General features: G+C 44.1%; 1 protein-coding gene across 5 annotated transcripts in view; it reads left to right on the top strand.

Annotated features, from left to right (window-relative positions):
* The window catches only part of Scap (SREBF chaperone), a 73,174-nt gene that overhangs the window by 16,977 nt on the left and 28,452 nt on the right, over positions 1 to 27,745 (top strand). For 4 of the 5 annotated variants that reach the window (XM_075964438.1, XM_075964436.1, XM_075964440.1 and 1 more), the window contains exons 2-3: positions 17,094 to 17,331; positions 19,358 to 19,576. In XM_075964438.1, the coding sequence (XP_075820553.1) occupies positions 19,455 to 19,576 (122 nt within the window). In that variant the 5' untranslated portion in view covers positions 17,094 to 17,331; positions 19,358 to 19,454. Of the gene's footprint in view, positions 1 to 17,093; positions 17,332 to 19,357; positions 19,577 to 27,745 lie in introns of those variants that run through there. The other variant, XM_075964441.1, reaches the window with a different exon arrangement.

Raw genomic sequence — 27,745 nt, 5'->3', positions numbered from 1 at the left:
TTTCTCTGTGGTTTTGGCGCCTGTCCTGGAACTAGCTCTTGTAGACCAGGCTGGTCTCGAACTCACAGAGATCCGCCTGCCTCTGCCTCCTGAGTGCTGGGATTAAAGGCGTGCGCCACCACCGCCCGACTTTGCAGTACATTTTTAAATGAACTGCATAGGTACAGTACGTCAAACGAGTAGAAACATATACACAGTATAACAAAAATAACCCTAAATTCATGTCAATATACAAAAATCCATACCAGTGTATAATATTTGAGACTAGTGGTTGAGAGGCTGGATCACTGGGCCACCAGTTTTCATTGGTATCTGGTCCCCTTGCTCTGAAAACACACAAACTTTTATAGGTAACATACGTATCTGCAATAATACAAGTATAGACTGTGTGTTGTACACAAGCCAGCCAAAGATGGCTTTTCGTTTTCTGTTTGAGCAGGTAATATATATGTCACCTGCCTTGTAGTTTTTCTAGGTTTATTTCTTTATGTCTGCAGCCAGGATTTTCAGGGGGTCTCCCCAATTCAAACCTGATCTCTTTAACCTTGAATGAATCTACAGCCTTTTCTTTTCCATGGAAACAGAAGCATAACCTCTTCTCCGATGCAATGTATTTTTTGACTTCCATTTTGAAGTTAAGACCTTTTTAAAATTTATAGGTTGGTTTAATTAGCAGTTTCCATAATCCAGTGTCTCCCAGCAGCTCTTGTTTGTTTATCAGGAAACAATTCAAAGACAGCATAGTAACATACAGGATCCAGACTCCCTGTGTATTTCCCATCTCTACATGGCATATTCTGTTTTTTATTACTTTCTTTAAAGACTTTACTCTGTTATTTTAAAACTATTTATTTTTATCACTGTCTATGTCCTTTTTCTTTTTTTTTCTTAAGTGTACACACATTGTCGAATACACTGTAACCAGTCTAGAGTTTTCCCTGTCTGAACCTACATTACTGAGTATCTGTGAGTATCTGTAACTTTTTCTGTCTGCATGAGTTTTTTGTTTGTTTGCTTGTTTTTGGAGACAGGGTTTCTCTTAGCTTTGGAGCCTGTCCTGGAACTAGCTCTCGTAGACCAGGCTGACCTCGAACTCACAGAGATTCACCTGCCTCTGCCTCCTGAGAGCTGGGATTAAAGGTATGCACCACCACCGCCCGGCTGAAAATCTTAAACTGCAGCCCAGTGCTGTTGTTTTACTCTTTGCTCTTTGGGGGCTTGCCACTCATCTCCCAAGTAAATTAGAGATTTAATCTTTTTTTTTAATTATTTATTATGTATGCAATGTTCTGTCTGCATGTATGCCTGCAGGCCAGAAGAGGGCACCAGACCTCGTTACAAATGGTTGTGAGCCACCATGTGGTTGCTGGGAATTGAACTCAGAACCTTTGGAAGAGCAGGCAATGCTCTTAACCTCTGAGCCATCTCTCCAGCCCTCCTGTGTACTTTTTGCCTCTGGGCTTTTCCTTTCTCTGTACAATATACCTTTCTTTCCTTCCTACTCCATGGCTGGCTGAGTAGCTGGGTGGCTGGCCCCTGACGTCCCCTCCTTTTTTCACTCCTCTCTTTATTTCTCGCTTCTATTTATTCTTTCTACCTGCCAGCTCCACCTATTTCTCTCTCCTGTGTAGCAATTGGCTATTCAGTTCTTTATTAGACTAATCAGGTGTTTTAGGCAGGCAAAGTAACACAGCTTTACAGAGTTAAACAAATGCAATGCAAAAGAATACAATACATCTTTGTATCATTAAACAAATATTCCACAACGTAAACAAATGTAACACATCTTGAACTAAAACTCACAGCAGTGAAGCTTAACTTATGGTGAGCTGGTGACTCAAGCACTGGCTGGGCCTGGGAGATGTGTCTCTAAATTACTGCCTGCATGAGAGACTGTGAAATTAGTAACCCAGGTTTGGCTCCATTTTTGTGTTGGGAACTTTTTTTTTTTTTTTAAGTTTTCTCAAGTCTTAAGTGGAAACATGTGACCATTGGGCACCATATGTAGGCAGGTTTTTCTGTTCCTTTAGCCAACTCCCAAATCATGACACAGACTTATTATTATGAAAGCTCAGCTGATAGGCTGATAGCTTAGGCTTGTTTCAAACTAGCTTTTTAAAATTTTTTTATATTTATTTATTTATTTTGAGACAGGGTTTCTCTGTGTAGCCCTGGCTGTCCTGGAATTTACTCTGTAGACTAGGCTGGCCTTAACTCACTGAGATCTGCCTACTTCTGCCTTTCAAATGCTGGGATTGAAGGCATGAGCCACCACTGCCTGCTCAAACTAGCTCTTACAATTTAACCCATATCTTTTAATCCACATTCTTTTAAGTGACTCGGTTACCTTTACTTTGTAATGCCCATACAGCTTGTTCTGTGTCCCTGGCATCTGTTCTTGATTATGCCCTTTTTCTTCCCAGCGTTCTCACTGCCTCAAAAATCCTGCATAGCTATTTTATTAACCTAATTACAGTGACATATTTTTTTTACAGTGTATGAAATATCTCACAACAGGTAGATTTGTAGTAACCAGTTTTTTGATAATCAATTTCATTATTGATTGATTTGGTTGATTTGCTCATTTACTTATACTTGTCCAGAAAGTTTTTTTGGTAATATGTTGTCCAGAAAGTTTTTGAGGCTTTGTTTTGTTTGAGACATTGTCTCAGGTAACCCTCCAGACTGGCCTGAAATTGACTACACAACTGAGACTGACCTTGAACTCCTGATCCTCCTGCTTCCACCTCCCAGGTGCTGGGTGTAGAGGGAAGTTTCTATCCCTCCCAGTCCCACAGCCATTCAGTCCCAGATAAGCACACAGAGGCTTATATTAATTATAAACTGTTTGGCCTGTTGTTCAGGCTTATTACTTACTACCTCTTACAACTTAAATTAACTCATAATTCTTATTTATGTTTAACCATATGGCTTGGTACTTTTTCTCAGTAAGGCATTCTCATCTTGCTTTTTCTGCATCTGGCTGGTGACCTACTCTCTGCTTTTCTTCTTCCCAGATTTCTCCTAGTCTGGTTGCCCTGCTTGTACTTCCTGCCTGGCTTCTGGCCAGTCAGCATTTTATTAAACCAATATGAGTGACAAATCTTTGCAGTGTATAAGAGCAGTATTCCACAATAGCTGGGATTATAGGTCTTCATCACTCTGTCCCCTGTTTTTGTTTTGTTTGGGGGGGGGTGTTTGTTTTTATTTTTGTTTTTGTTTTTTAGACAGGGTTTCTCCATGCAGCCTTGACTGTCCTGGAACTTGCTCTGTAGGCCAGGCTGGCTTGGTACTCAAAGAGATCCACCTGCCTCTGCCTCCCAAATTCTGGGATTAAAGGTGTATTCCTCCACTGTCCAGCTTGGTGTTTTTTGTTTTTTGTTTTTTTAGACAGGTTTCCATATCGCCCAGGCTGACTTTGAACTCAGCGTGTAACTGAGACTGGCTTTGAATTTGGGCCTTAAACTTCTGGTTTTCTTTCTACCTCAAAATGCTGGTATTATGGGTGTGCACTACTTAGGACTCTAAGTTTTTATTGTATCAAGAACTGTTCTAGGCACTGGTGTACAACCATGTATATAGTCTTGTCAGGGCACAGACTACTCATGGTTACAGAGTTCTAAATGCTCTGAAAGAGAAAAAACTGTGAGAACAGTAGAGGAACCACTGGAGAACTGCGGTCAGGTGAGCTGTTTTTGTATAATGACCTGAGACCTGATAGATGTAAAAGAGCCGGCCTACAAAGAGAAGACAGCAGAGAGAACAGGGTGTGCCAGGGCCTTGATGGGAATGAGGCCGGCACCTGGATTGGAAGAGGACAGGATTAGGGAGGTGATATGAGGCAAAGTTGGGGAGGACAGGATGGGCTGTGCAGATCTCTCGCAGACAGGGACAGACATCTGGATTTTGTTCTAAGTGTGGAAGGGATCTGACCAGTGGGTAAGATACAATCTTAGACTTTTTGACCACTGAGAGAAGCAGATCAGAAGACAAGAAAGGCAGCAAGACGAACAGCTCAGCTGAGTCGTTGGGGCTTGGAGGAGGGGAAGGAGAGGTTGAAAAAACTATTCAATTTCTGTCTTGCAGGCTATGCAGACAGGGCGAGCAATGAGACTAGACAGTGTGCATGTAGTCTGTGAGGAAGAGGAGAGTGAAGTTCAGATAAGGGATCCAAATGATGCATCAAATGTGTTCATTTACAGTGATAAACTGAGGAACAGTTTGAGTAACATGATGATTGGTGGCCAGCTTTCTCTATGTACCAATACATAGAGATTTTTTTTTTAAAAACAGCTGAGAATTCTTTTTTTTTCAATTTTTTATTTTATGTGCATTAGTGGGAAGGTGTCAGATTCCCTGGAACTGGATTTTCAGACAGTTGTGAGCTGCCATGTGAGTGCTGGGAATTGAATCCCAGTCCTCTGGAAGAGCAGTCAGTGCTCTTAACCACTGAGCCATCTCTCCAGCCCTTAGCTGATAATTCTACAGCAGTAAATTTCTGTAGTACAAGGAGTGGTAAGCATGAGGACACTGCCCAGACCAGAGCTCTCTGAGGGAGCTGGGTGCAGTGTAGGTGGAGATTCATACCTGTTTGTCTCCAATTTTTTTTTCTACATTTTTTTCTCTATGTAGTCCTGGTTGTGACCAGGCTGCCCTCATATCAAGAGATTCTGCTCCAACTGCTTCCGAAATGCTGGGATTAAAGGCCTGTGCCACCCCTGCCTGGCTCTTTCCTTTTTAAATTTTTACTTTATTTTATTTGAGGTGTTTGTTTATATATAGGTGTGCATGTGGAAGTCAGAGGCACCTTCCATAGTTGACCTTCTCCTTCCAGCAGGAGTCCCAGGGTCAAACTCAGGTCACTATGCTTGTACAGCAAGCTCTTACATCTACTTAGCCATCTCTTGGGTCCTAATTATATTTTCTTCTGATAAATGTGCTAGTGAGCTCTCTGTCACTATAACAAAATACCTTAAGTAGCATGTTTATGAAGAACCAAGTGTTTGTCCTCTCTCTTTTTCTTCTGGTTCAGCCTCTTTGAGTACCGGGGTCACAGTCACCAGCCACTACTACCCCTTATTTTGTAGATCTCACTCGACAGTTGAGTTGCTTTGGGGCCTGCAGAGAGGAAGTACATCATAGTGGAAGTGAGTGGAAGAGGGCACCTGTTTGCTGTAGTCCAGGAAGCAGATGAAAGCAGAGAGGCCAGGTCCCCCTGGGGGTCTGGAAGACTCTCCTTTGGGCTCTCTCAAAGGTTCCACCACTTCACAGTAACACTGTTTGTTTTTTTCTAAACATATTAATATTTATTCTTTGAGAATTTCATACATGTATACAATAAATCATGATCATATTCACTACTACCCATTCAACTCTTCCAGTAATCTCCCCATGGTCTCTCTCAACTTTGTATCTTTTTTCGTTCTTTCTTTTTAGTAACTCACTGAATTTGACTAGTGCTGCTCATATGTGTATTGATCGGGGCCATCCATTGGCGCATGGTCAACCTGCCAGGGGTCAGACCCCCAAAGAAAACTAACTCTTCTTCCCTTAACAGCCAACAGCTACGCTCAGTAGATCTTCAGATGGGTGGGGGCTCATGTGCCCCTCCCATGTCTATGTTGGAATGTTGGTTGGCTTGATCTTATACAGGTCTTGTGCCATAGCTGTTGTAAGTTCCTGAGTCCAGTGGTCCTGTCATGTCACCTTAGTCCTACCTGACTTCTGGCTATTTTCTGCTTCTACTTCTGAGATGTTCCCTGAACCTTGGGGGTGTGGGAGAGAAGGGTATGTGAGGCAGATGTCCTGTTTATTGCTGAGCACCTGACTAGCTGTGAGTCTCTGTATTAACCACTACTCACTGTAAAAGAAGCTGCTCTGATGAGGACTGAGAGTCATACTAACCTGCGGGATGCAGATGCTTAAAGGTAATTTGACACTGTATTCATTTAGCAAAGTAACACTAGTAGGTTCTCCCCTAGGGCAGTTCCTGGCTACAGGTTCTTGACTGGATTTATAATATCAGGCATGAGTTTCTTCCCTGAGGCCTTAAATTCAACCAGAAGGTGGTTGGCTACTGCCACAATTCTCTTTCAGTTTGCATCCAAGGCGTGTCTTGCTAGGTCACTGTTATTGCAGCTCACAGGGCTCACGGCTGTTGTTGATGACCCCCACTCCCCAGCAGCCTACCAGGGAGAAAATGCCTAGGTCAGTACCAGCTTGATTTCTCCATGTCTGGTGACCACAATATGTGGTGGCTTCTAGAGAAGGGTTTACATCAAGTTCTGATAAGCAGCCAAGAGCAATACAATAGCCTGGCACCCACCCTTCCTCTGACCAACAAAGGGGAAGTATTCTATATCTGGGACTGAGCTTTTTAAAAATTTTTAGTAGTTTTTTTGTTATTTTGAGATAGGGTTTCTCTGTGTAGATCTGACTGTCTTGGAACTAGCTCTGTTGATTGGGCTGGCCTTGAACTCAGAGGTCTGCCCACCCGTGTCTCCAAGTGCTGGTATTAAAGGTGTATGCCGCCACTACCAGGCAGGACTGAGCTTTTAATTTGGCAATTTATGACTTCTAGGTTTCTGTGTGTGTTTAAAACTCATTGTGTATTTCAGGCTGACCATAACTCCCAGCATTTCATTCCCTATATCAGTCTCTTGAGGGCTGGGATTATAGGAGTGAGCCACCATGCCTAACAGCTTTTTAACTTTAAAGAGAAAGTTCTTCTTTTTTTAAACAAATTATGTATATGGTGTGTGTGTGTGTGTATATGTATTTGTATGTAAGTCAGAAGATAACGTATGGGAATAAATTCTCTCCTATGCTGTGGATTCTGGGGATTGAACCTAGGTTGTCAGGCTTGGTGACAAGGAATTTTACCTGCTGAGCCTTTTTGCTTGAAGGGAGGAGAGGGAAAGGAGCAATATAATTTTATTTTTTTGTTAATTTAAATATATATTTAGCCGGACGATGGTGGCGCACGCCTTTAATCCCAGCACTCGGGAGGCAGAGGCAAGCGGATCTCTGTGAGTTCAAGATCAGTCTGGTCTACAGAGCTAGTTCCAGGACAGGCTCCAAAGCCACAGAGAAACCCTGTCTTGAAAAACCAAAAAAATATATATATATATAAAAGCTGGGTGGTGGTGGTGCGTGCCTTTAATCCCAGCACTTGGAAGGCAGAGATATGTGGATTTCTGTGAGTTCGAGGCCAGCCTGGTCTACAGAGCAAGTTCCAGGACAGTCTCCAAAGCTACAGAGAAAGACTGTCTCGAACCCCCCCCCCCCCAAAAAAGTGTATGTGTACACACACACACACAGAGAGAGAGAGAGAGAGAGAGAGAGAGAGAGAGAGAGAGAGAGAGAGAGAGAGAGAGAGGAGAGGGAGGGAGAGAGAGAGAGAGAGAACTTTATCTGGGGCAATGGGTGGGGCAAAACTGTGAGAGTGGCCAACCCATGACTGCCTTACTTATGGCCCACACCATGAAAGGGAGCCCATACCTGACACTACCTGAATGGCCAGGAACCAGAGCAGGACAGCCTAGAGACCCAGGATAGAACCAAACATGAAAGTCAATGAAATGATCCCTAATAATATTCTCCTATACTCAACAATAGGTCCCTAGCCTGATTATCGACAGAGGGGCATCATCATCATCAAGTAACCAGTGGGAACAGATGCAGAGACTCACAGCTAAATAGTAGGCAGAGCCAGGGAATCCCACAGAAGGGGAGGAAGGATTATAGGAGCCAGAGGGGTTGATACCTTGAGAGCACAGACCACAGAATCAACTAAGCAGGAATCATAGGGACTCACAGAACTGATGTGATAGACATGGCCCCTGCATAGGTCTGAACTAGCTCCTCTGTGCATACCTTATGGTTGTGTAGCTTGGTGTTCTTGTGGGACTCCCAACAATGGGAGTGGGAGTGTCTCTGACTCTTGCCTGCTGTTGGGACCCTTTTCCTCCTGTGTTGCCATGTATAGCCGTGATATGAGCATTTGTGCCCAGTCTTTTTTGTTTGTTTGCTTTGTTTTTGTTTTTTGAGACAGGGTTTCTCTGTAGTTTTGGAGCCTGTCCTGGAGCTAGCTCTTGTAGACCAGGCTGGACTCAAACTCACAGAGATCCGCCTGCCTCTGTCTCCCGAGTGCTGGGATTAAAGGTGTGCGCCACCACCACCTGGCTTTTGTGCCCAGTCTTATTGTGTCCTGTTAGGCTGTGTTCTGTGGCTATCCCTGGGAGACCTCTTTTTTGGTTTTTCAAGACAGAGTTTCTCTGTGTTACAGTTCTAACTGTCCTGGAACTAGCTCTTGTAGACCAGGTGTGCCTCAAACTCACAGAGATCTGCATACCTCTGCCTCCCGAGTGCTGGGATTAAAGGCATGCACCGCCAACACCCAGCTTTTTAAAAAAAATTTAAATAAGGGAAACAGGAGGAGTTGATCTGGAAAGGGGAGGTAGTGGGAGGAGTGAGAGGAGTTGAGGGAGGGGAAACTGCATTAGGGATGTAATGTATAAGAGAAGAATAAAAGTTTGGGGAAAAAAGAGAGAGAGAAAGAGAGTCTGAAGCCAGGCAATGGTGGCACTCAGTGATGCCAGCACTCAGGAGGCAGAGGCAAGTCCAGCCTGGTCTATAGAGTGAGTTCTAGGACAGCCAGGGCTACACAGAGAGAAACACTGTCTCAAAAAGCAAAAAAAAAAAAAAAAAAAAAAAAAAAAAGAGAGAGAGTGAGTGAGTCTGTCATCTGTCAAATCTTCAGGTGTCCGTCATCTGGATTAAGGACTGGCAATGCAGCCTGTGAGCTAAATCTAGCTCATTGTTTTTATCTTAAGGTTTTATCAGAGTGGAGTCCTGTTCATTCGGTTACGTATTGCCTGTTTTCCTGGGGCAGTGTAAGAATTGAATACTTGTAACAGAGTGTACATCTCATAAAGTCTAAATTTTTAAACTTCAAAAACATTTTTCAAAGATGTATTTACTTATGTATTTTATGTACATGAGTGTTTTGTTTTCATGTACATTTGCATGCCAGAAGAGGGCATCAGATCCCATGGGACTACAGTTATAGATGGTTGTGAGCCACCCTGTGGGTGCTGAGAATTGAACTCAGGACTTCTGCAAGAGCAGCCAGTGCTCTTAACCGCTGAGCCATCTCTCCAGCCCCGCAAAGTTATTTATTTTTGTGCTGTGAACTAGGTTCAGGGCCTTCCTTGCACAGACTAAGCAACGTTTTGAGTTTATTTGTACCCTAAGGCAAAAAAAGCCTAAAGTATTTTCTAACTGGCACTTTGTTGAAAAGTGTGGTAACTTTTCATTTAGATTGGACACTTTAAAATATGATTTTGACAGACTGGTTATATCTTGTCTTTAAACTCACTCACTTATTCCTGACTGATCTGGTACTTGCTATGTAGACCACACTGGTCTTGAACTCAGAAAGATTCACCTATATCTGCCTCTCAAGTGCTCAATTAAAGGTTGAGCCACCATGTCAGGCCAATTAACCTTATTTTTAATGATTAAACTGTATATCCTTTCAACATTGTAGAGAATATTCTCATAACTAAACCTGTACATCTCTTTTTTGTCTTGGTCTAAATTATTAGAAATAGTTTTTGTTTTTTGTTTTTTGTTTTTTTGAGACAGTCTCTTCTGTAGCCAAAGGTAGCTGTGGACTCAGGGAACTCTCCCTTCCTTGGCTACCAGGGCACTAGGATTAAAGTCATGGACTGGTCCACCTGGCTTGACATGTGTGTTCTCTCTCTCTCCCTCTCCCTCCGTCTCCCTCTCCCTTCCCCCCTCTCGTGCTCGGGTTCAAATCGAGGGCCCATAGAGTGCTATACTATTGATACTGTTGCCCTTGTCCCCTGTATAGCTCTGACTGGCTTTGAACTCCATGATTAGTTAGGCTTTGAACTTGAAATCCTCCTGCCTCTCTCTCTTGAGTGCTGGGATTACAGGCATGATCCACTTGTACTTGGCTTGTCATACTTTCTTGTTTTGTTTTAATCTTTTGGAAAGAGGGTTTCACTATATAGCCCAGGCTAGGCTGGAATTCTGCTATGTAGCTGGGCTGGAACTTGAACTCCCAATCCTCCTGCTTCTGTATCTGGAGGACATGCTTTTCTTAAGTAGGTCTTAAGACAGTGCAACTACAGAGGCAGGCATCTCCCCTGGTTTCTTTTTTTGTTCTCTCTCTCTCTCTCTCTCTCTCTCTCTCTCTCACACACACACACACACACACACACACACACACACACACACCTACCTTTTGGACCTCAGCAGGATCAAAGATTTTTTAAGTACTTTATTTTTATTTCTTTTTTTTTAAACCCAAAGACTAGGGTTTTTTTTGTTTGTTTATTTATTATGTATACAATGTTCTGTCTGCGTGTATGCCTGCAGGCCAGAAGAAGGTATCAGACCTCATTCCAGATGGTTGTGAGGCACCATGTGGTTGCCGGGAATTGAACTCAGGACCTTTGGAAGAGCAGGCAATGCTCTTAACCGCTGAGCCATCTCTCCAGCCCCTTTATTTTTATTTCTTTGGTGTTTTGCCTGCATGTATGTCTGTGTGAGGTTGTCAGATATTAGAGTTACAGACAGTTGTGAGCTGCCATGTGGGTGCTGAGAATTGAACCCGGGTCCTCTGGAAGAGCAGCCATTGCTCTTAACCACTGAGACATTGCTCCAGCCACTAGTGAATACTCTTGGAATACACAGAAAATCAGAAATTTAAATTTGAAAACTGGGTGTGGGGCACAAGCCTTTAATCCCTCTGGGAGTGGGAGGGCAGGGCCAACAGAACTCTGAGTTTGAGCACAACCAGGGCCTTATAGAGAGACCCTGTCTCAAAACACTAAAATGGGCCAGGCATGGTGGTGTGCGCCTTTAATCTCAGCACTCAGTAGGGAGGCAGAGGCAAACGGCTCTCTGAGTTTGAGGCCAGCCTAGTCTACAGTGTGAGTTCTAGAACAGCCAGGGCTACACAGAGAAACCCTGTGTTGAAAAATGAAAAAAAAAGTAAAGTTTTTAAAAATTCTGTGAGCCAGGCACAGTGGCGTAAGGCCTGTAATCACAGCGTGAGGCAGGAAGATGGAGAATCCAAGGTCAGTCTGGGATTCCTAGGGAGGCCCTGTCTTGGAAAAAAGTGATGGGGAAATGTTTTCATGGATGTAGACTGTAGACAAGATTATTCCAGAACACATTAATGTTTGGAGGCAAACAAGCTAGAATAGCTACAAGATTTTTTTTTTAAGCAAAAAGAGGTAAACAAAGGCAGGATGATCAAGAGTTCAAGGCCTGTTTAAGCTATAGAGCAAGATACTGCTTCAGATAAAACTACGGCGTGGTAGCGTCCTTGGCCTGGTATGACCAAGGCCCAAGATTCAAGTCCAGCACTGCCAAAGTAGACAAGAGTATGACATGAGGAATCACTGTCCATCTGAAGATTTGAAAATTGCACATGCCTTCAATCCCTGTTTGTAGGCCAACATGGTCTACCAGCCCCGCCAAGATCCTGTCTCAAAAAATGAAGAAACAAACAAAATTGATAGTTATAGTAACCAACAATAAATCACTGAAGAAAGTAGGGAATTCATAAGTAGATGCGTGAATAGTCAATTTGTGTGTATAGGGGGAGGGGTAGGTATGGCATACAGCTATGTTACTCAGGCTGTTCTGGAACTTAGAAACTCAAGAAATCTTGCTTCTGCTTCTCAAAAACTGAGATTTCAGATATGTGCCCATACACCCAACTAACCAATCGCTTTGTGTGTGCATAGTCAAGTATTTATTTCTCTAGATTTTTTTTTCCTTTTTTTATTAAGAATCTTTTTTATTATAATATTTTCTTATTTTACATAGCTATCCCTGTTCCCACTCCCTCTCCTCCTCCTCCCCCTCTCCCTCCATTCACTCCTCAGAGAGGGTAAGGCTTCCCATGGGGAGTCAATAAAGTCTGACACTCCACTTTGAGGCAAGATCAAGGCTTTTTCCCCTATATCTAGGCTGAGCAAGGTATCCCTTCAGTGAGATTGTGCTCTGAGAAGCCAGTTCGAGCACTAGGAATAAATCCTGGTCCCACTGCCAGTGCCCCATAGACTGTCCAAGCCTCACAACTGTCCCCCACATTCAGTGGGCCTAATTTGGTCCTATGCAGGCTCCCCTGCTATCAGTCCAATCAGTGAGCTCTCACTAGTTCAGATCAGCTGTTTCTGTGGGTGTCACCATCATGGTCTTGACCCTTTGCTCATATTATTGCTCCTCCCTCTCTTGGGCTAGTCTCTGGTAGCTTGGCCCAGTACTTTGCAGTAGATTCTCCATCTGCCTCTATCAGTTGTTGGATGAAGACCAATTGCTTTTTTTTTTTTTAAGTCAGAGGTGCCAAGTCAATTCAGTGGAAGAAGAGGAAGTCTTCTTCAGATGGTGGTAAAGCAAATGCTATCCTTGGTGGGGGAGTGGGTTAAGGAGGTAGGGAGAGAGAGAGAGAAAAAATGAGTGAATGAACCTAGGCTTAAATTTTACAAAATGAACTCAGATGGACCACAGATTTAATGTAAAACAATACAACTTTTAGGAGAAAATCACATTATAATCAAGTAGTACCACTTTTAAAAATTAATATACCCAAAAGAATTAAATTCAGTTTTTGAGAAGCATACAAGAACTGGGCAGCAGTGGTGCACATCTTTAATCCTATCACTCAGGAGGCAGAGGCAGGTGGATCTCTGCTGTCTTGAAAAACCAAAAAAAAAATAAAAAAATAAAAAGCCTTACAAGAATGTTTGTTAGTAGTACTAGTCACAGCTGGGGGTGGAGGGCGGGAACTGCCCAATATTTGTCAACTGATGAATGGATGAGCAGTGTGACATACATTTAGTGATTCAACTGTAAAACTGGACTGGTAATTTCTTCAGCCTCAAAAATATATCATGGAAGAAGCCATTCACAGAGGCCAGAAGTGGATTGGTGGATGTCAGGACAGAAGTGGCAACATACGGTTTTTCTTAAGAATGATGGAATGGGGGGCTGGAGAGATGGCTCAGAGGTTAAGAGCATTGCCTGCTCTTCCAGAGGTCCTGAGTTCAATTCCCAGCAACCATATGGTGGCTCACAACCATCTGTAATGGGGTCTGGTGCCCTCTTCTGGCCTGCAGGCATACATGGAAGGAATGCTGTATACATAATAAATAAATAAATATTTTTTTTAAAAAAATGATGGAATGTTGGATAGTGGTGATGGTTGGCAGGTAGACCAGCAAAGTTCATTTCTGTGAGCACTTTAAATGGTGGGTGATTTTGTTTTTATGGTATATGATTTTTTTTCAGGCAGGTTCTCAATATATAGTCCCATTTGCCTGGAATTTGTTGTATGGACGAGGCTAATCTTGAAATTTTAGCAATCTTCTTGCCTCTTTCCAAATTCCGGGATTACAGGCATAAGTCATTGTGCCTGCCTTAATATTTTATTTTATTTTTTTAAAAATTCAACAATTTAAAAATAAAATGATTAGAAAATGAGACATTAGGCTGGAGAGACAGTCAGTGATTATAGTACACATTGCTCTTGCAGAGGACCCAGCTTCAGTCCCCAGAACCCACATGACACCTCGTAAGTGCTGGTAACTCCAGATCCAGGGGATCCAAAGCCTCTGACCTCATGTTCACATATCCTCAGGCACACATATATGCACCATTAAAAATAAGTCTTGGGCTGGAGAGATGGCTCAGTGTTTAAGAGCATTGCCTGCTCTTCCAAAGGTTCTGAGTTTAATTCCCGACAACCACATGGTGGCTCACAACCATCTGTAAAGAGGTCTGGTGCCCTCTTCTGGCCTGCAGACATGCACACAGACAGAATATTGTATACATAATAAATAAATAAATATTTAAAAAAAATAAAAATAAGTCTTTATCCCCCCACACACACACCCCCCCCAAATAGAAAAAGAGCCAGGTGGTGGTGGCACACGCCTTTAATCCTAGCACTTGGGACGCAGAGACAGGTGGATCTCTGTGAGTTTGAGGCCAGTCTGGTCTACAGAGCAAGTTCCAGGACAGGCTCCAAAGCTATAGAGAAACCCTGTCTTGAAAAAAAATCAGAAAAAAAGAAAAAGAAAATGAGACATCTCCTAGAAGACAGAAGACATACTGGTGGTGAATTAAATGCATGAAAAATTGGTCAGTGTTACCTAAAATGATTTGTGAATCTGTTATTGTAATATGGCAATATTTTGCCAATTTCTTTTATTTTTTGGCCAGGGGTTTAAGACGAGGTCTCGGTCTTGGTCTTGATCTTGTTATGTAGCCAAGGCTAGTCTTGGATTCCCGATCCTGCTGCCTCCACTTCTCAAGTGCTTTGAGTTACAGGTGTATGCCTCCATATCCGGTTTACGTTTCCTTTTTTGGCAGTACTGGTGATAGAGCCTATAGCATCATGTGTAGGAGGCAAGTGCTCTTCCACAGAGCTACAGCCCTAATCCCCGTTTAGCAGTTTCTCAGAAATCTTATGCTATACATCCCAGCATGCAGGCAGAGGTTGCTTGTTTGTTTTCTGGCTGTTTAGACCTGAAATAATCACACAGAAACTGTATTAATTAAAATGTCACTCAAAAACATAAAGCAAAGAAAACCAGCCTACAAATCACAATCCCAGAGAATCTAGACAACATTGAGGACCCTAAGAGAGACATACATGGATCTAATCTACATGGGAAGTAGAAAAAGACAAGATCTCCTGAGTCAATTGGGAGAATGGAGACCATGGGAGAGGGTTGAAGTGGAGGGGAGCAGAGGGAGCCGAGAAAAATGTAGAGTGCAATAAAAATCAATAAAATTAAAAAAGATATTGCTTCGCCTATTAGCTCAGGCTTCTTATTAACTAACTCTTGTATCTCAAATTAACTCATTCCTATTATTTTGTATTTTACCATGAGGTTAGTGGTTTACCAGTAAGGTTCCGGCGGCATCTTTCTCCTCTGGCAGCTGCTGGTGTCTCTGACTCTGCCTACTTTCTATATTTCTGTTTGAGTTTCCTACCTGGCTTTACTCTGCTAAGCCACAGGCTGAAACAGCTTCTTTATAACCGATGGTAATAAAACATATTCCTAGCATATAGAGGGCAATCTCACATCATTAGCATTCTAGGCATTTATTCCAGAAAGTGGTCAAAAGAAATGAGACATTCTAGAAGAGGATAGCAAATGAACTGCTTAATATGTTAGACTGCGCACATGCTTTTTCCCCAAACTTCTGTATTTGCAGTCTCGTTTGAGATGAGTTAAGGTCATGTACACTTAAACTATACTGCTATTCGGTCTCTCTCCTCTACTCATACACTTGTTCCTTTCCTTGCTGCTTTTTATTCTATGAGCTCCTTGGTGCAACTTGGTCTGGGCTCGTCCTCTCCTAGGCCTCCTGGGCAGTTCTCCTGTGCCAGCAGTGTTTTTCTTTACATGGGAAACTCTAATTTGGGCTTCTGATAACAGGCTCCTTTGTTTTTGCTTATGTAGATGGTCTTCCCAAAAAGCAGGGGCAGAATTGCTTATGTTTTTTTTTGTTTATTTTGTTTTCTTTTTTTTTCAAAACATGGTTTCTCTGTGTAACTCTGGCTGTCCTGGAACTCACTCTGGAGACCAGGCTGACCTCGAACTCAAGAGATCTATCTGCCACTGCCTCCTGAGTGCTGGAATTAAAGGCTTGTGTCTTCATGCCCAGATTTTTTTTTTTTGCTTATATTTTTTGTGTAATAAGTCTAGTTGGGCCTCCAGGACAAGACTGTCTCTTTAAATACAGGGAGAAGGGCTGTAGATTTTGATCTGAAGCAACCTGTAACTCTGGGGCAATGTAGGAAAAACAGGTTATTGGTTCAAGTTGGGTAAATTTCGCTTTTGAACAGCTTTGCGTTAGAGTTTCCACTGTGTAGCAGAGATGTACAGTGTCTCCTCTTCCCGTAGGTTCAGGTATAATTATAATTGGACTTGTTTTCCAGATGCTCTGCAGATGAACAGTTAGTGTAGGTGATGTCAGTGAAAGTTGAGAGCGTTGTATTGCTACAGAATGGAAATGAGTATTAGCTTTAGTTTTCACCTCATGTTACTCTAAGTGTAAGAAAGCTGGACTGTAGAGAGGGTCCCTGTCCTGTGTACAAGAGAGACCAGGGAAGGAGATAAGGATTAGAAATAGAATTTCCTGGAGGATTTGGCCTTGGGAAACATTTAAGGGAAGAGATTTGGGCAGCCAGTTAAGGTGGTTTGTCTCCAGGGACCCTCTTGCTAGTGTCTCTGGCAGGTGTACTTCTTTGTGTTGCTCTGTCTTGGGGGCAGGAGGGAATGTAGAGGGATGCCGGACAATGGGTCTCTGTATGAGCCCCACTGTTGGAGGCTTCGTTGATCTGTCTTCTGAGGGTGAGCACTTGACTAGTGGAGCTGTTGTGAGCCCTTTTGTACCTGTATCAACAGCATTCAGCAGCTGCCTCTGTTCACTCCCCAGTAAACAGACCTGCAGAGACTGCCTTGTACCCTCTGAGGCTCCTAGACTGGAGAAGTGCCTGGGCACCTTAAGTCTAGTACTTCTAGGAAGGTAGAAGGAGTGGTGACCATTCCTTTGATTTGTGAATTTGTTACGATATGACTCCTTTCTAATTTCTGGTCTTGACACTTGAGGTGCCCTCTTTACAGCCTGGGTTGTCGTCAGTGAGCTTATTCAAGCCAGGGCACATGTCTGAGCAAGTTCCCAATAGCACAGACCAAGGACACAGCAATGTGAACAGAAGTGAATTTAAACTTGAATCCCACTAGAGAACCATACCCAGAAGAGAATCCTAGATCCTCTAGCTTCTATAATAACTTCCTATTTTCTTTGATTGGTTTAAGATTGGCAGCAAATAACAGAAATTAACTTAAACTAAGCTAGGACAAGAAAAAGGATTTATGGGAAGGTTAAGGGATGACACAGATTGGAAAAAAAAGTTGACGAGCCAGTCTTCAGAAAGGACTGGGGCCAAAACAGCCTGGGGATCTTGGGAACAAACCTCTGTGGGGTGAATAAACGCCACCAGTAATACCCAGTTCTTTCTCCATTCTGTTCAGAGGCCAGTGTCCAGGCAGTGAGGCCCAGCTGGTATGACCTGACTCAAGGCGGTGCACTTTGACTGATAACCAGGCCTGTGGACCTTGTAGGAGCCAGTGAGTCCCAATGGGCTGCTGTTACTTTAAAAAGGAGACAGCTGGCAGCAGGCGGTAACAGCAGGATTCATCTGCCCTCGGCTCCTAAGGAACAACTGTGGGACCAAGAGCAGAGGCTGCAACCTAACACTGCTGCCTTTGAGTAAGTGTGTGGTGACTGCTATTCAAGGTCTGAAGCTTTCTGGTGTTTTTGTTGTTGAGGACAGATCATACTGAACAGTCTTTATTAGTAATCATTGTTTGTTCAGGAATGTGTTTGGGGGTTGTGCATTTCTTTGCCAAGGTTTCCCTAAGGATTCTCTCCGTCTGGCCTGTGCACAGAAGAGGATGTTCAGAGCACCCGTTTGACAGAGCAGCTGCCTCTGGGGAGCTGGGATGTGTGCGGCTCAGTAGTAGAGCATTTGCTGAGTCTTTGTTTGCTGGGTTTGATCCTTAGCATCTGCAAAAGCAAAAACAAAACCCCTAATATGAACAAAGGCTTGTCTGGCTAGACTGGCTAGCATGGCTGAGTGTTTAGAGCTGCAGGACCTTCCACAGCTCTGTTATTTATGACCCAGTGACCTGTGATGCCCGACATCTAACGACCAAAAAGCCACCTGAAACAGTTGCTCCAAGCTCATTGTCACATGCCAGTGAAATTAAAGAGGTGGACTGTTGAGGGAGTTTGCAAAGTAGAAATAGGCTTTATTAACAATTATTACAGAAAAGTACAAAGTTGGGGAAATGTGAGAAATTAAGCAAAAGTAATAGAAACTCCTGAAAGAGAGAAGGGTTTTCAAGAGAAAAAGCCACTGAATTTTGTAGTTTAGAGGTTTTATAGGGTTATGGCAAAGACTAGATGAAGACCAAGGTAACTGCTTTGAGATTGGTTAGTTCTCTGTGTTACCCTGGGTGGAGCCAGTGGAGGGGTTCACAGGATCTAAGCATGTCCCCCTGGCCCAACCAGGGAGATGAACTGTCATGCACAGTTGATGTGCACTCTCTGAGTTAGGAGTGGTTGAAGCCCCCTCTATCCATCTGCAGGTTTGTTAGTCATTGACCTTGACTGTCTACTTGCTATTGCTATTAGTCTCTTGGCTGATGTTACGGCCCTGCAGCCTTGCAGGTGTCCAAGTGCTGTTAATTAAACTAGGCTGTGTTTTCACATTTAGACAACCAGCCTGTAGCATGACCACAGCAGAGTGTTACCTCTCTCCAGCCACCATTTGTAGCTGCAGTCTTTCTTTGTTGCCTCATGTTAGCTCCGTGTCTATGGGGTACTCTGAAGTGCTCTTCCAGGCAGGAACTTCTCTTTAGAACCCATCCTTACAGTTCAGTCTGTTAGGATTTGCTGCGTTAGAGGCAAGGCTAAGAGAAAGGATAATGGTGTCTTACGTATGTTTCTCAATTGCTTCTGCAGGGCGTGGGTGGAGAGCTGGCCACAAGCCCCATCCTTCCTCTTATCTGACTAGCTTGGTTTTCTCATACCCAGCTATAAAGCCCACTTACTCACCTTCCTTAGTGTTCCAGGCCTTGCTATGCTAATCCCCTCCCTTTTTCCACCCTAGACAGGCAGAGTTTTTCTGTAGTTTTGGAGCTTGTCCTGGAACTAGCTCTTCTAGACCAGACTGGCCTCAAACTCACAGAGATCTACCTGTCTCTACCTCCTGAGTGCTGGGATTAAGGGCTTGCGCCACCACCATCTACTTTCTAACCCCTAATCTTCTTTTAAACCCCAACCTCTATTCTTACTGCAACATACATGAGCAGCTTAGAGGGATTTTTTTTTTACCATGAAGAGCTAGCTCTTGTATCAAAATAGCAGCTTATAGTCACTTACAAAGGTACCAAGGTTGTTGTGTGTACATGTGCTTATATTGAGACTCATTCTCCAGACCCTACTTATCCTGAAACTAGTCCCTAGCCACATAACTGCCACCTCCCATTGGCAGTTCTGATGTGCAGGACCAAGTATTTAATGTTTTATTTTATTTTATTGTATGCGCATATATGTCTGTATGAGGGTGCCGTATCCCACTTAACTGGAGTTGCAGACAGGTGTGAACCGCTATATCATGCTGGAAATTGAACCCAGGTCCTCTAGGAGAGCAGTCAGTGCTCTTAACCACTAAACGGTCTCTCCAGCCCCCAATACTTAATGTGAATTTGCTTTTCTCCCTTTTGGTTAGGTACCTGCAGATGATGTTCATTGTCATTGGTATGCAACATCTTCCGGGCTGATCCATGGTCACTCTCCGGGATGGCAACAAGGTGACTTAGCTGAGGATGACCCTGACTGAAAGGCTGCGTGAGAAGATATCTCAGGCCTTCTACCACCATGGGCTGCTCTGTGCATCCTATCCCATCCCCATCATCCTCTTCACAGGCCTCTGCATCTTAGCCTGCTGGTATGTTCCTAATTCGCCCTCTGTGTGGTAGAGCAGTGTCATGTGACAATAGACTTCGCTAAACCTAACTGATGGAGCTCTTGGACCCTGTATATTCTTACATAGTGGGAATTAATAAGGATACTCATTGAGGCTGCATACTCGAGAGTTCTGGGGGAAATTTGTAATGGCTAATAAGACAACATTTTTTTTTTTTAAAAAAAGAAGCTAGTCCATGTTGGTCTGACAGAGTGATAGCCCAGATTTGTTCATAACACCTGTGATGATTTTCTTTTTTTTTTTAAATATTTATTTATTTATTATGTATACAATATTTTGTCCGTGTGTATGTCTGCAGGACAGAAGAGGGCAACAGATCTCATTCCAGATGGTTGTGAGCCACCATGTGGTTGCTGGGAATTGAACTCAGGACCTTTGGAAGAGCAGGCAATGCTCTTAACCACTGAGCCATCTCTCCAGCCCCCCCCCCTTTTTTTTTTAAATATTTATTTATTTATTATGTATACAAATGATTTTCTATTTCTAAGAAGCTTCAGGGTAGTTGAAGGACATAATCTTTTATTTTTCTTTCCTAGCAGTAGCAGCTTCCCTTTAGTGTTAGTTGGTAGCAGGAGCCTTCCGCACAGCAAGGTGAAGAGCTCACTGGGTACTATCTACAGGCTGACTTCTCTGCACACTTGTCACTTCCTCATGATTGTGGGGAGCCTTCTTCTGGTCCCTTGGGGCCTGCTGTATTGTCAGGGTCTGTGCTTAAAGCCATGGATGCTTGTGTTTCTTGCCTGTTTTTCACAGGCCTTGTAGAAGCCTGAAGACTGACTATGACTTTGTAAAATGAGGGTCTTGATGTCAGCTTTACACTGTCAGCCATGTAAAGAGCCCATCTTACTACCGTTTTTCCTAGAAAGAATTCTTTTGTCCAGGCTGGGGTGTAGCTTAATGGTAGACCTTTGCTTGGCATGCTCAAAGCTCTAGGTTCAACTGCTAGCTCCAAAAGGAAAAAAAAAGTTTTCTGGATTCACTGTGTACAATGCTGTGCTAGAACTAGTCTGGCTCAAGGCTGAACCTCCTGTTCAGATCTGCTGTAAATGATCCCAGACTCCCCCCAATCCACAATAAGAAAGATGAGTATCTTTCATTGAGCGTTTCCTGCCTAGTGCCATATTGGTGATTCAGAAATATAGTTAAACTTCTCACTTGGTTTCACAGTACTTAGGAAATGGTCCAGTTGCACTTTCATCCCACAAGGTGCGTAGGAGTATAGTGATTCTGGTTCCTACCACTGCTAAAGAGGAAACTGGGCCCTGAGAATGGTGGTGCCTGCTCCTGTGGCCTCTCTTATCCGACTTTTCATTCTAGCTCAGTGTATATTGATGTTTAAAATCTACCGAACTGTATGGCATAAGATAAAATACTTAGTGACACACTCTACGTGATGAATTAATAATTAATTTTACTTTATGTACATTGGTGTGAGGGTTCCAGATTCCCTGGAACTGGAGATACATACAGTTGTGAGCTGCCATGTGGATACTGGGAATTGAACCTGGGTCCTTTGGAAGAGTAGCCAGTGCTCTCAACTGCTGAACCATCTCTCCAGTCTCCCCATTCCCCCAGTTCCCCCAACTCTACCCAAATTTTTTTTTTTTTTTTTTTTTTTTTTTTTGGTTTTTCGAGACAGGGTTTCTCTGTGGCTTTGGAGCCTGTCCTAGAACTAGCTCTGTAGACCAGGCTGGTCTCGAACTCACAGAGATCCGCCTACCTCTGCCTCCCGAGTGCTGGGATTAAAGGCGTGCGCCACCATCGCCCGGCCCCAAATTTTTTTTTGAGGATGAACTACTTCCCATCATAGTAGGTTCCTCCTCCTCCTCCTCCTCCTCCTCCTCCTCCTCCTCTTCCTCCTCTTCCTCCTCTTCCTCCTATTCCTCCTCTTCCTCCTCTTCCTCCTCTTCTTCCTCTTCCTCCTCCTCCTCCTCCTCCTCCTCCTCCTCCTCCTCCTCCTTCTTGCAGTTTCTTGAACAGCTTCCCTGTTTATATGACAAACTAACTGGGCATCTTTAAAAATTGTTCCCTGGGGGCTGGAGAGATGGCTCAGTGGTTAAGAGCATTGCCTGCTCTTCCAAAGGTCCTGAGTTCAATTCCCAGCAACCACATGATGGCTCACAACCATCTGTAAAGAGGTCTGGTGCCCTCTTCTGGCCTGCAGACATATACACAGACAGAATATTGTATACATAACAAATAAATAAAATAAATATTTAAAAAAAAAATTGTTCCCTGCGGGGAGGGGGGGAAAAAGAAAAAAAAATGTTCCCTGCATTTTTTTTTCTTTTTTGGTTTTTTTGAGACAGAGTTTCTCTGTGGCTTTGGAGCCTGTCCTGGAACTAGCTCTTGTAGACCAGGCTGGCCTCGAACTCACTGAGATCTACGTGCCTCTGCCTCCCGAGTGCTGGGATTAAAGGCGTGCGCCACCATTGCCCGGCCCCTGCATTTTATTTATTCATTTTGTGTGCTTATGTGGAAGTCAGAAGAAAGCTTTCTGTCCATTGTGTGGGTCTGATAGATGGCGTTCAAGTCCATCTTGTCAGCAGGTGCCTTTACCCACTGAGCCATCTCAGCAGCCTTCACTGAATGTCGTTTAGCATATTAGTTAGTGCATTTGGCATGGATAACACACAGGCTGCTACCATTAAAAGGCTAACCAGATGGCTCTGGAAGCATAGACCTGTTCTGAAGGCCTGAGCAGTTTCTCACACTTGATACCAGAAGGGGAGCTTGAGACTCAGAAGCTGATTTACAGCGTGACACGCTGTCAGGCCTGTCGGAGTGTGGTTTCTTCACCCTCATACTTCAGGTTGTACTCTTGGGGATGGCTTCTGTGGCCATTGTTTCCGGGGTGCTTTCCCACGTAGGGATTTGGAGACAGGCTGCTTTGTCTGAGCCATGGTGTGCAGATGCCCTTCCTTATTTTCCTTCTCCTCAGACAGGGGCTCATTGAGATCTTGGACCTAGGCATCCAAACCTCAATCTCATTTTCTAGTCTGTGGAGTTTTTCAGTTGAAACAGTCCCCTTTCTGTCAGAGCCTTGAGTTGCCCAGAGAAACAAAGCATAGGTAGAGCCAGCTTTTAGTAATTGTGTTGGATGTCCAGGTTCCATTTCATTGCTGGTTTTTATTCCGTAGATAAGATTTGTTAAGTCTAGACCCAAAGGACCTCTGCATTTAATACCCCTACAGATCCCGCAGCTGCCTGAGCTATAGCAGTATAGTTGTGCATCACCAGTTCATCCCAAGTCCCTCAAGAGGAGCAGAGCCGGACTAGAGGGCTTTGTGACTGAGGACTGCTTAGGGATGTGCCTTTCTCCATCAGGCTGAAGAATCAGGGTTTGGGAGTCTGTGTGTTTAGGAGTTAGACTCCCCTCAGACAGCACCAGGGCTCTGGTGTTCTCTAAGCTGGCGCTGAGGCTCTGGGGTAAGTGACTGAGACCTGAGGTTACTCCTTCCAGTAGTTTGAACACCAAGCCTTGTATGTGGGTTTCGGTAAACTCTCTCCTGCCTGATTCCTAAGTGCAGTAACTATTTCTTCCCTCCTCTGGGAAAATCTGATGAAACCTATAGCAAATAGGCATTGTAGCAAAGGGTGTGTTTATATTTCCTAGAGGTTAAGGCTACTGGGACCCAAGGGGGTGACCCAGCAAGGAAGGAGACTTTGCTGTAGACCTTCCCTGGTAAGGTATGTATGTGGGGACACACTTTGAGGTGAAGGAAAAGGGTAGACTTCGGCGCAGAGAGGAAGTTAGTATCACAGTGAGGTCATACTAAGCCTCCTGAGGATGATGGTCATGCAGTTGTTTGAGAACAGACTTGGTTCCTTTCCCTCTTCCCTCTTGCTTTTTTTTTTTTTTAATTTTGAGACAGTTTCTCTGTGTAGTCTTGGCTGGACTCGAACTTACAGAGATCCTCCCGCTTCTGCCTCTTGAATGCTGAGATTAAAAGCGTGCATCACTACTGCCCAGCCCCTCTTGCTTTTCTTTTTGTGAGTGACTGGCACCTTCAGCTGAGGCTGTGTTTCCCAACCCGTTTCCGCTTTTCTCCCTGCAGTTCAGGTTGTCCTGTGATTGTCTTTGGGATCACACAGTTGCCTCTGTCTGCTTAGACACATCTATATGTTCTTCTTACAAATAAAAACATCAGAGTAGTTTAAGCCTGTCTGGGCTTAAAGTTAGGTGGCCCAGACTGGCTGAAATGGAAGTTTCAAAGAACTTCCGACCTTCTGCTCTAAAGCTTCCACTCTGGAGACGCCCAGAGGCCAGCTCTGCACCTGCTCCATGACACTGGCTGGTTGAACATTCAAAACCAGAGCCTCTTCTGGTCTCACATACAGACTCTGTAAAAACTCCCAAAGCTTGTAGAAATCAAAGACTGCTTCCTCACCCAAGATTTACTCAAGTAGAAGGTAAAAGAGAAGGGAATGGCAGCCATGACCATTCTCTAATCTTTATATCTGCTATTTCTTAAAATTTCAGGATGCAGATTTAAACCCTTTAGTCTTTTTTTAAAAAGATTTATTTATTTATTATGTATACAACATTCTGCCTCGATGTATGCCTGCATGCCAGAGGAGGGTGCCAGATGTCAGTACAGATGGTTGTGAGCCACTATGTGGTTGCTGGGAATTGAACTCAGGACCTCTGGAAGAGCAGCCAGTGCTCTTAACCTCTGAGCCACCTCTCCAGCCCACCCTTTAGTCTTTTACTGTCCTATTCTCCTAATCTTGTATTGTTCACTCCTGGGACGTGAAGATGAGTGCGGGAGGGAAGGGGTGAAGGGGGGAGGGGGCCGCGCTGGGTTTGGGAGATGACTTATATTTCCCAGCACTTGGGAGGTAGAGGTAGGTAGTTCTCTGTGAGTTCAAGGTCAGCCTGTTCTGCAAAACAAGTTTCAGGCCACCCCAGGGCAGTGCAGTGAGACTTTGTCTCATAAACAAAAACAAATGGCTGGAGAGGTGACTCAGTCTTCTAACTTGAATAATGGAAATGACATCCAGACCTAAGCCAAACTTGGTAGTACCTGCCTATAATCCCAGCACTTACAGGATAAAGTTAGGAGGCTCAAGAATTAAGTCAGCCTCAGCTATCTAGTAAATTCAAGGCCAGTCTAGACTTAACTCAAAATAAACAAAAACCTTCCAAAACACAAAAAGCAACAACAAGGTCATTAAGGAAAGGAGGCTCAACACTGCTGTAAACAGCTAGAAGATAACAGACAGATCACTTCACCCAGCTGCCATAGAGTACGCTTACCACTGAATGCGCATACCACAGGACAGACGAGGTGCTGTTAATTTTAAAACTTCCAAAATGTCTCTTTTTTGGTCACAGTAGAATAAAACCAAAATAAGATCAGTAACAGAAAGAAAACAGGAGAATTCACAAATTTACAGAAACTAAAACCAATGAGTCAAAGAAATGAGGAGTTAGAAAAAACCTTGAGATGATGAAAATAAGAATCATAGAAAAACAATATACTGTAAGAGGTCCTTCCCTCGGGCTCCCTGACCCCAGTGACCTTATAATGGTAGGAAAATACCTATAACTGAGAGAAAGCAGTATTTAGAAAACCCGTTTCTGGGGACTTACAGGCAGCGACAGAGCATGTGTTTACTATGATGGGATAACAGTAACATTCAGGCTGGAGGGACACAGCATTGAAGCATCCTGACTGCTGGGGTGCCTAAGAGTCCTGGCACCAAGGGAAACCAACAGATAGATGGACAGGATGACCCCTGGGTCTGGCATGACCATTAGATTGGTGACTGGGTGGCCTAGCCCCAAGGACTGTGGTGGTTAGATGACAGACTGGCATAAATGAAGAGTATAGAAGTTTAATTAACAGGAAGTTGTCTGGGTAATCTATAGCTTGGAGTGACCTGGCCCTAATTCTCAGCCCTGAATTGCTGCATATAAATCCTCTGGTGTGGTTTGGGGTCTTCCCTATTGTTGTTCTTTTAAAAAAATGCAAGATCCCCGGTGGCAGTAGGCAGCAGAAATGCTGTAGGTCCCAAATGGTGGCAGCGGGCCATGTGGTGGCTGGCAGCAGGGTCTGGGAGCAGCCAGTCCCAGGCAGAAATGGCTGCCAGTCCCAGAGTGGTGGCCTGAGCGGTGGCGGCGGACCATGTGGCGGCAGACCATGTGGCGGCAGACAGCAGGCCCTGGGAGCAGCCAGTCCCAGGCAGAGACAGCTGCTGGTCCCAGAGCAGTGGTGGTGGGCCATGTGGCAGCAGGCAGTGGTCCCCGGTCATAGATGGCTGCTGGTCCCCAAGCAATGGCGGGTTCCAGGCAGGGAGACACATGGCGGGCGGGTGGGCAGAAGACAGAAACATGGATAGACAAGATATGCAGGGTGAGGTTGAATGTTCATTCAGGGGGTTATAGAGGAGGAAGGGTGAGGGGGGACAGAGAGGGATGGAGGGAGGGAGGGAGGGAGGGAGGGAGGGAGGGAGGGAGGGAGGGAGGGAGGAGAAAGAGACAGAGAAGGGGGGAAGCAGAGAAGTGGGGAGAGAGGCAGAAGCGAAGCTGCCTCTCCGAGAGGAAGATGGAAAAGAGAGCGAGCTCAGGCCGGAAGCTGTAGATCAGCCTGCCTCAGCGGATGGGGAGGGGAATGGGTGTGGCTTGTCTCTTAAAGGGACAAAAACCATAACACCTATTTCCCAGGTAAGTCTCTCTCCCTTGTTTAATACACTTTACAGCTTATCTGGCCTGTTTTTGCTCCCCACTGGAATGTAAATCTTGAGAGCAGAGCTCTTGTCTGTCTTGTGCACCTCTGGGCCTTGCACAATGTCTGGCTCTGTGTTAATGCTCAAATATTTGCTGAAAGAATGACTACTGAAGCCAGACGTTGGTGGTGCACGCTTTTAATCCCAGCACTCGGGAGGCAGAGGCAAAGGGATCTCTGAGTTCAAGGCCAGACTGGTCTAGGAGAGCTAGTTCCAGGACAGGCTCCAAAGCTACAGAGAAACTCTGTCTCGAAAAATAAAACCAACCAACCAACCAAACAAACAAACAAACAAAAAAAAGAATGACTACTGAGAAAATTTCCCAGGCAGCTGGCTGCCTATTATTGGTGACAGAACTGCCAGGACTGGGTGGTTAGGAAGCCACATCTAGAAAGGAGGCAGAAGTGAACTACACACAGATCTCTGCCAAGGAAACTTCCCTCTAGCCTGCTGCATTCCTCTAGGTTAGACATGTCTTATTGCAGGATGACAGCTATAGAGGAAAGCAGACCCTCATTTTCTCAGATGCTTTCCTCCTCTTTAGTCTTTGCCAGAAGGTTGTGCTGTGTAGCAGAAGGTTCTGCTTTTATGGCCTAAAATTAAAAGCAGATTGCAAAATAAATATGTGTAAACCAAAATTCAAGAACCCTCAACATCAACACCATACACACATACACAACACACCCAACAGAAAAATCCAGCCAGCCAGGCCTGGTAGTACACCTATAAATCCCACCATCTAGAGTGCTAAGTGAGTTCAAGGCCAGTGTGGGCTACTAGGAAGATTTTATTTCAAAACAAATATCAGTGATTGTAATGACCTTGTTTTGTTTTTTTTCTAAAGCTGTGGTTAGCAAGGTTACCTCTAGATTTTTTATTTATAAAATTTTCATTTTTATGTATATGTCTGCATGAGTGTATGCCACTTGTTTGGGTGCCGGTCTAAGTCAGAAAGTCCCCTGGAGTTGAAGTTACAGATGAATGTGAGCCACCCAAAAGAGTGCTGGGGACTGAACTCAGTTCCTCTGGAAGAGCTGAACTCTTACTCTTGAGTCAGCTCTCTGGCCTCCATGGCCTTATTCTCAGTAGTTTCAACTAGAAACAGCCAAGTGTACCTTGACAGTGAAGTAGGCTCGTGTCCTGTAATCTGTTCAATGGAATAGTAAGTACATACCTTTACCTATGATGTCAGGCTGTCTTTTTCTGGTAGTGCTAGGGGTTGACATAAGGCCTTATACATGCTAGGTAAACACTCTACCACTGACTTACATCCTAGCACCAAAACAAACAGTAACTTGAGTTTCTAGTGGGAGAGACTGTAGTTACTGTTTCTGGAAGTCATGGGGTGTTTGTTGACTCAGGGCTCTCTTCTGAGGTTCTGGAAATGTTCTGTGTCTT

Source organism: Microtus pennsylvanicus, chromosome 3, assembly GCF_037038515.1.
Source record: "Microtus pennsylvanicus isolate mMicPen1 chromosome 3, mMicPen1.hap1, whole genome shotgun sequence".
Taxonomy (NCBI): domain Eukaryota; kingdom Metazoa; phylum Chordata; class Mammalia; order Rodentia; family Cricetidae; genus Microtus; species Microtus pennsylvanicus.
The sequence above is the reverse complement of the archived record's forward strand: the minus strand, read 5'-3'. Positions and strand labels throughout refer to the sequence as shown.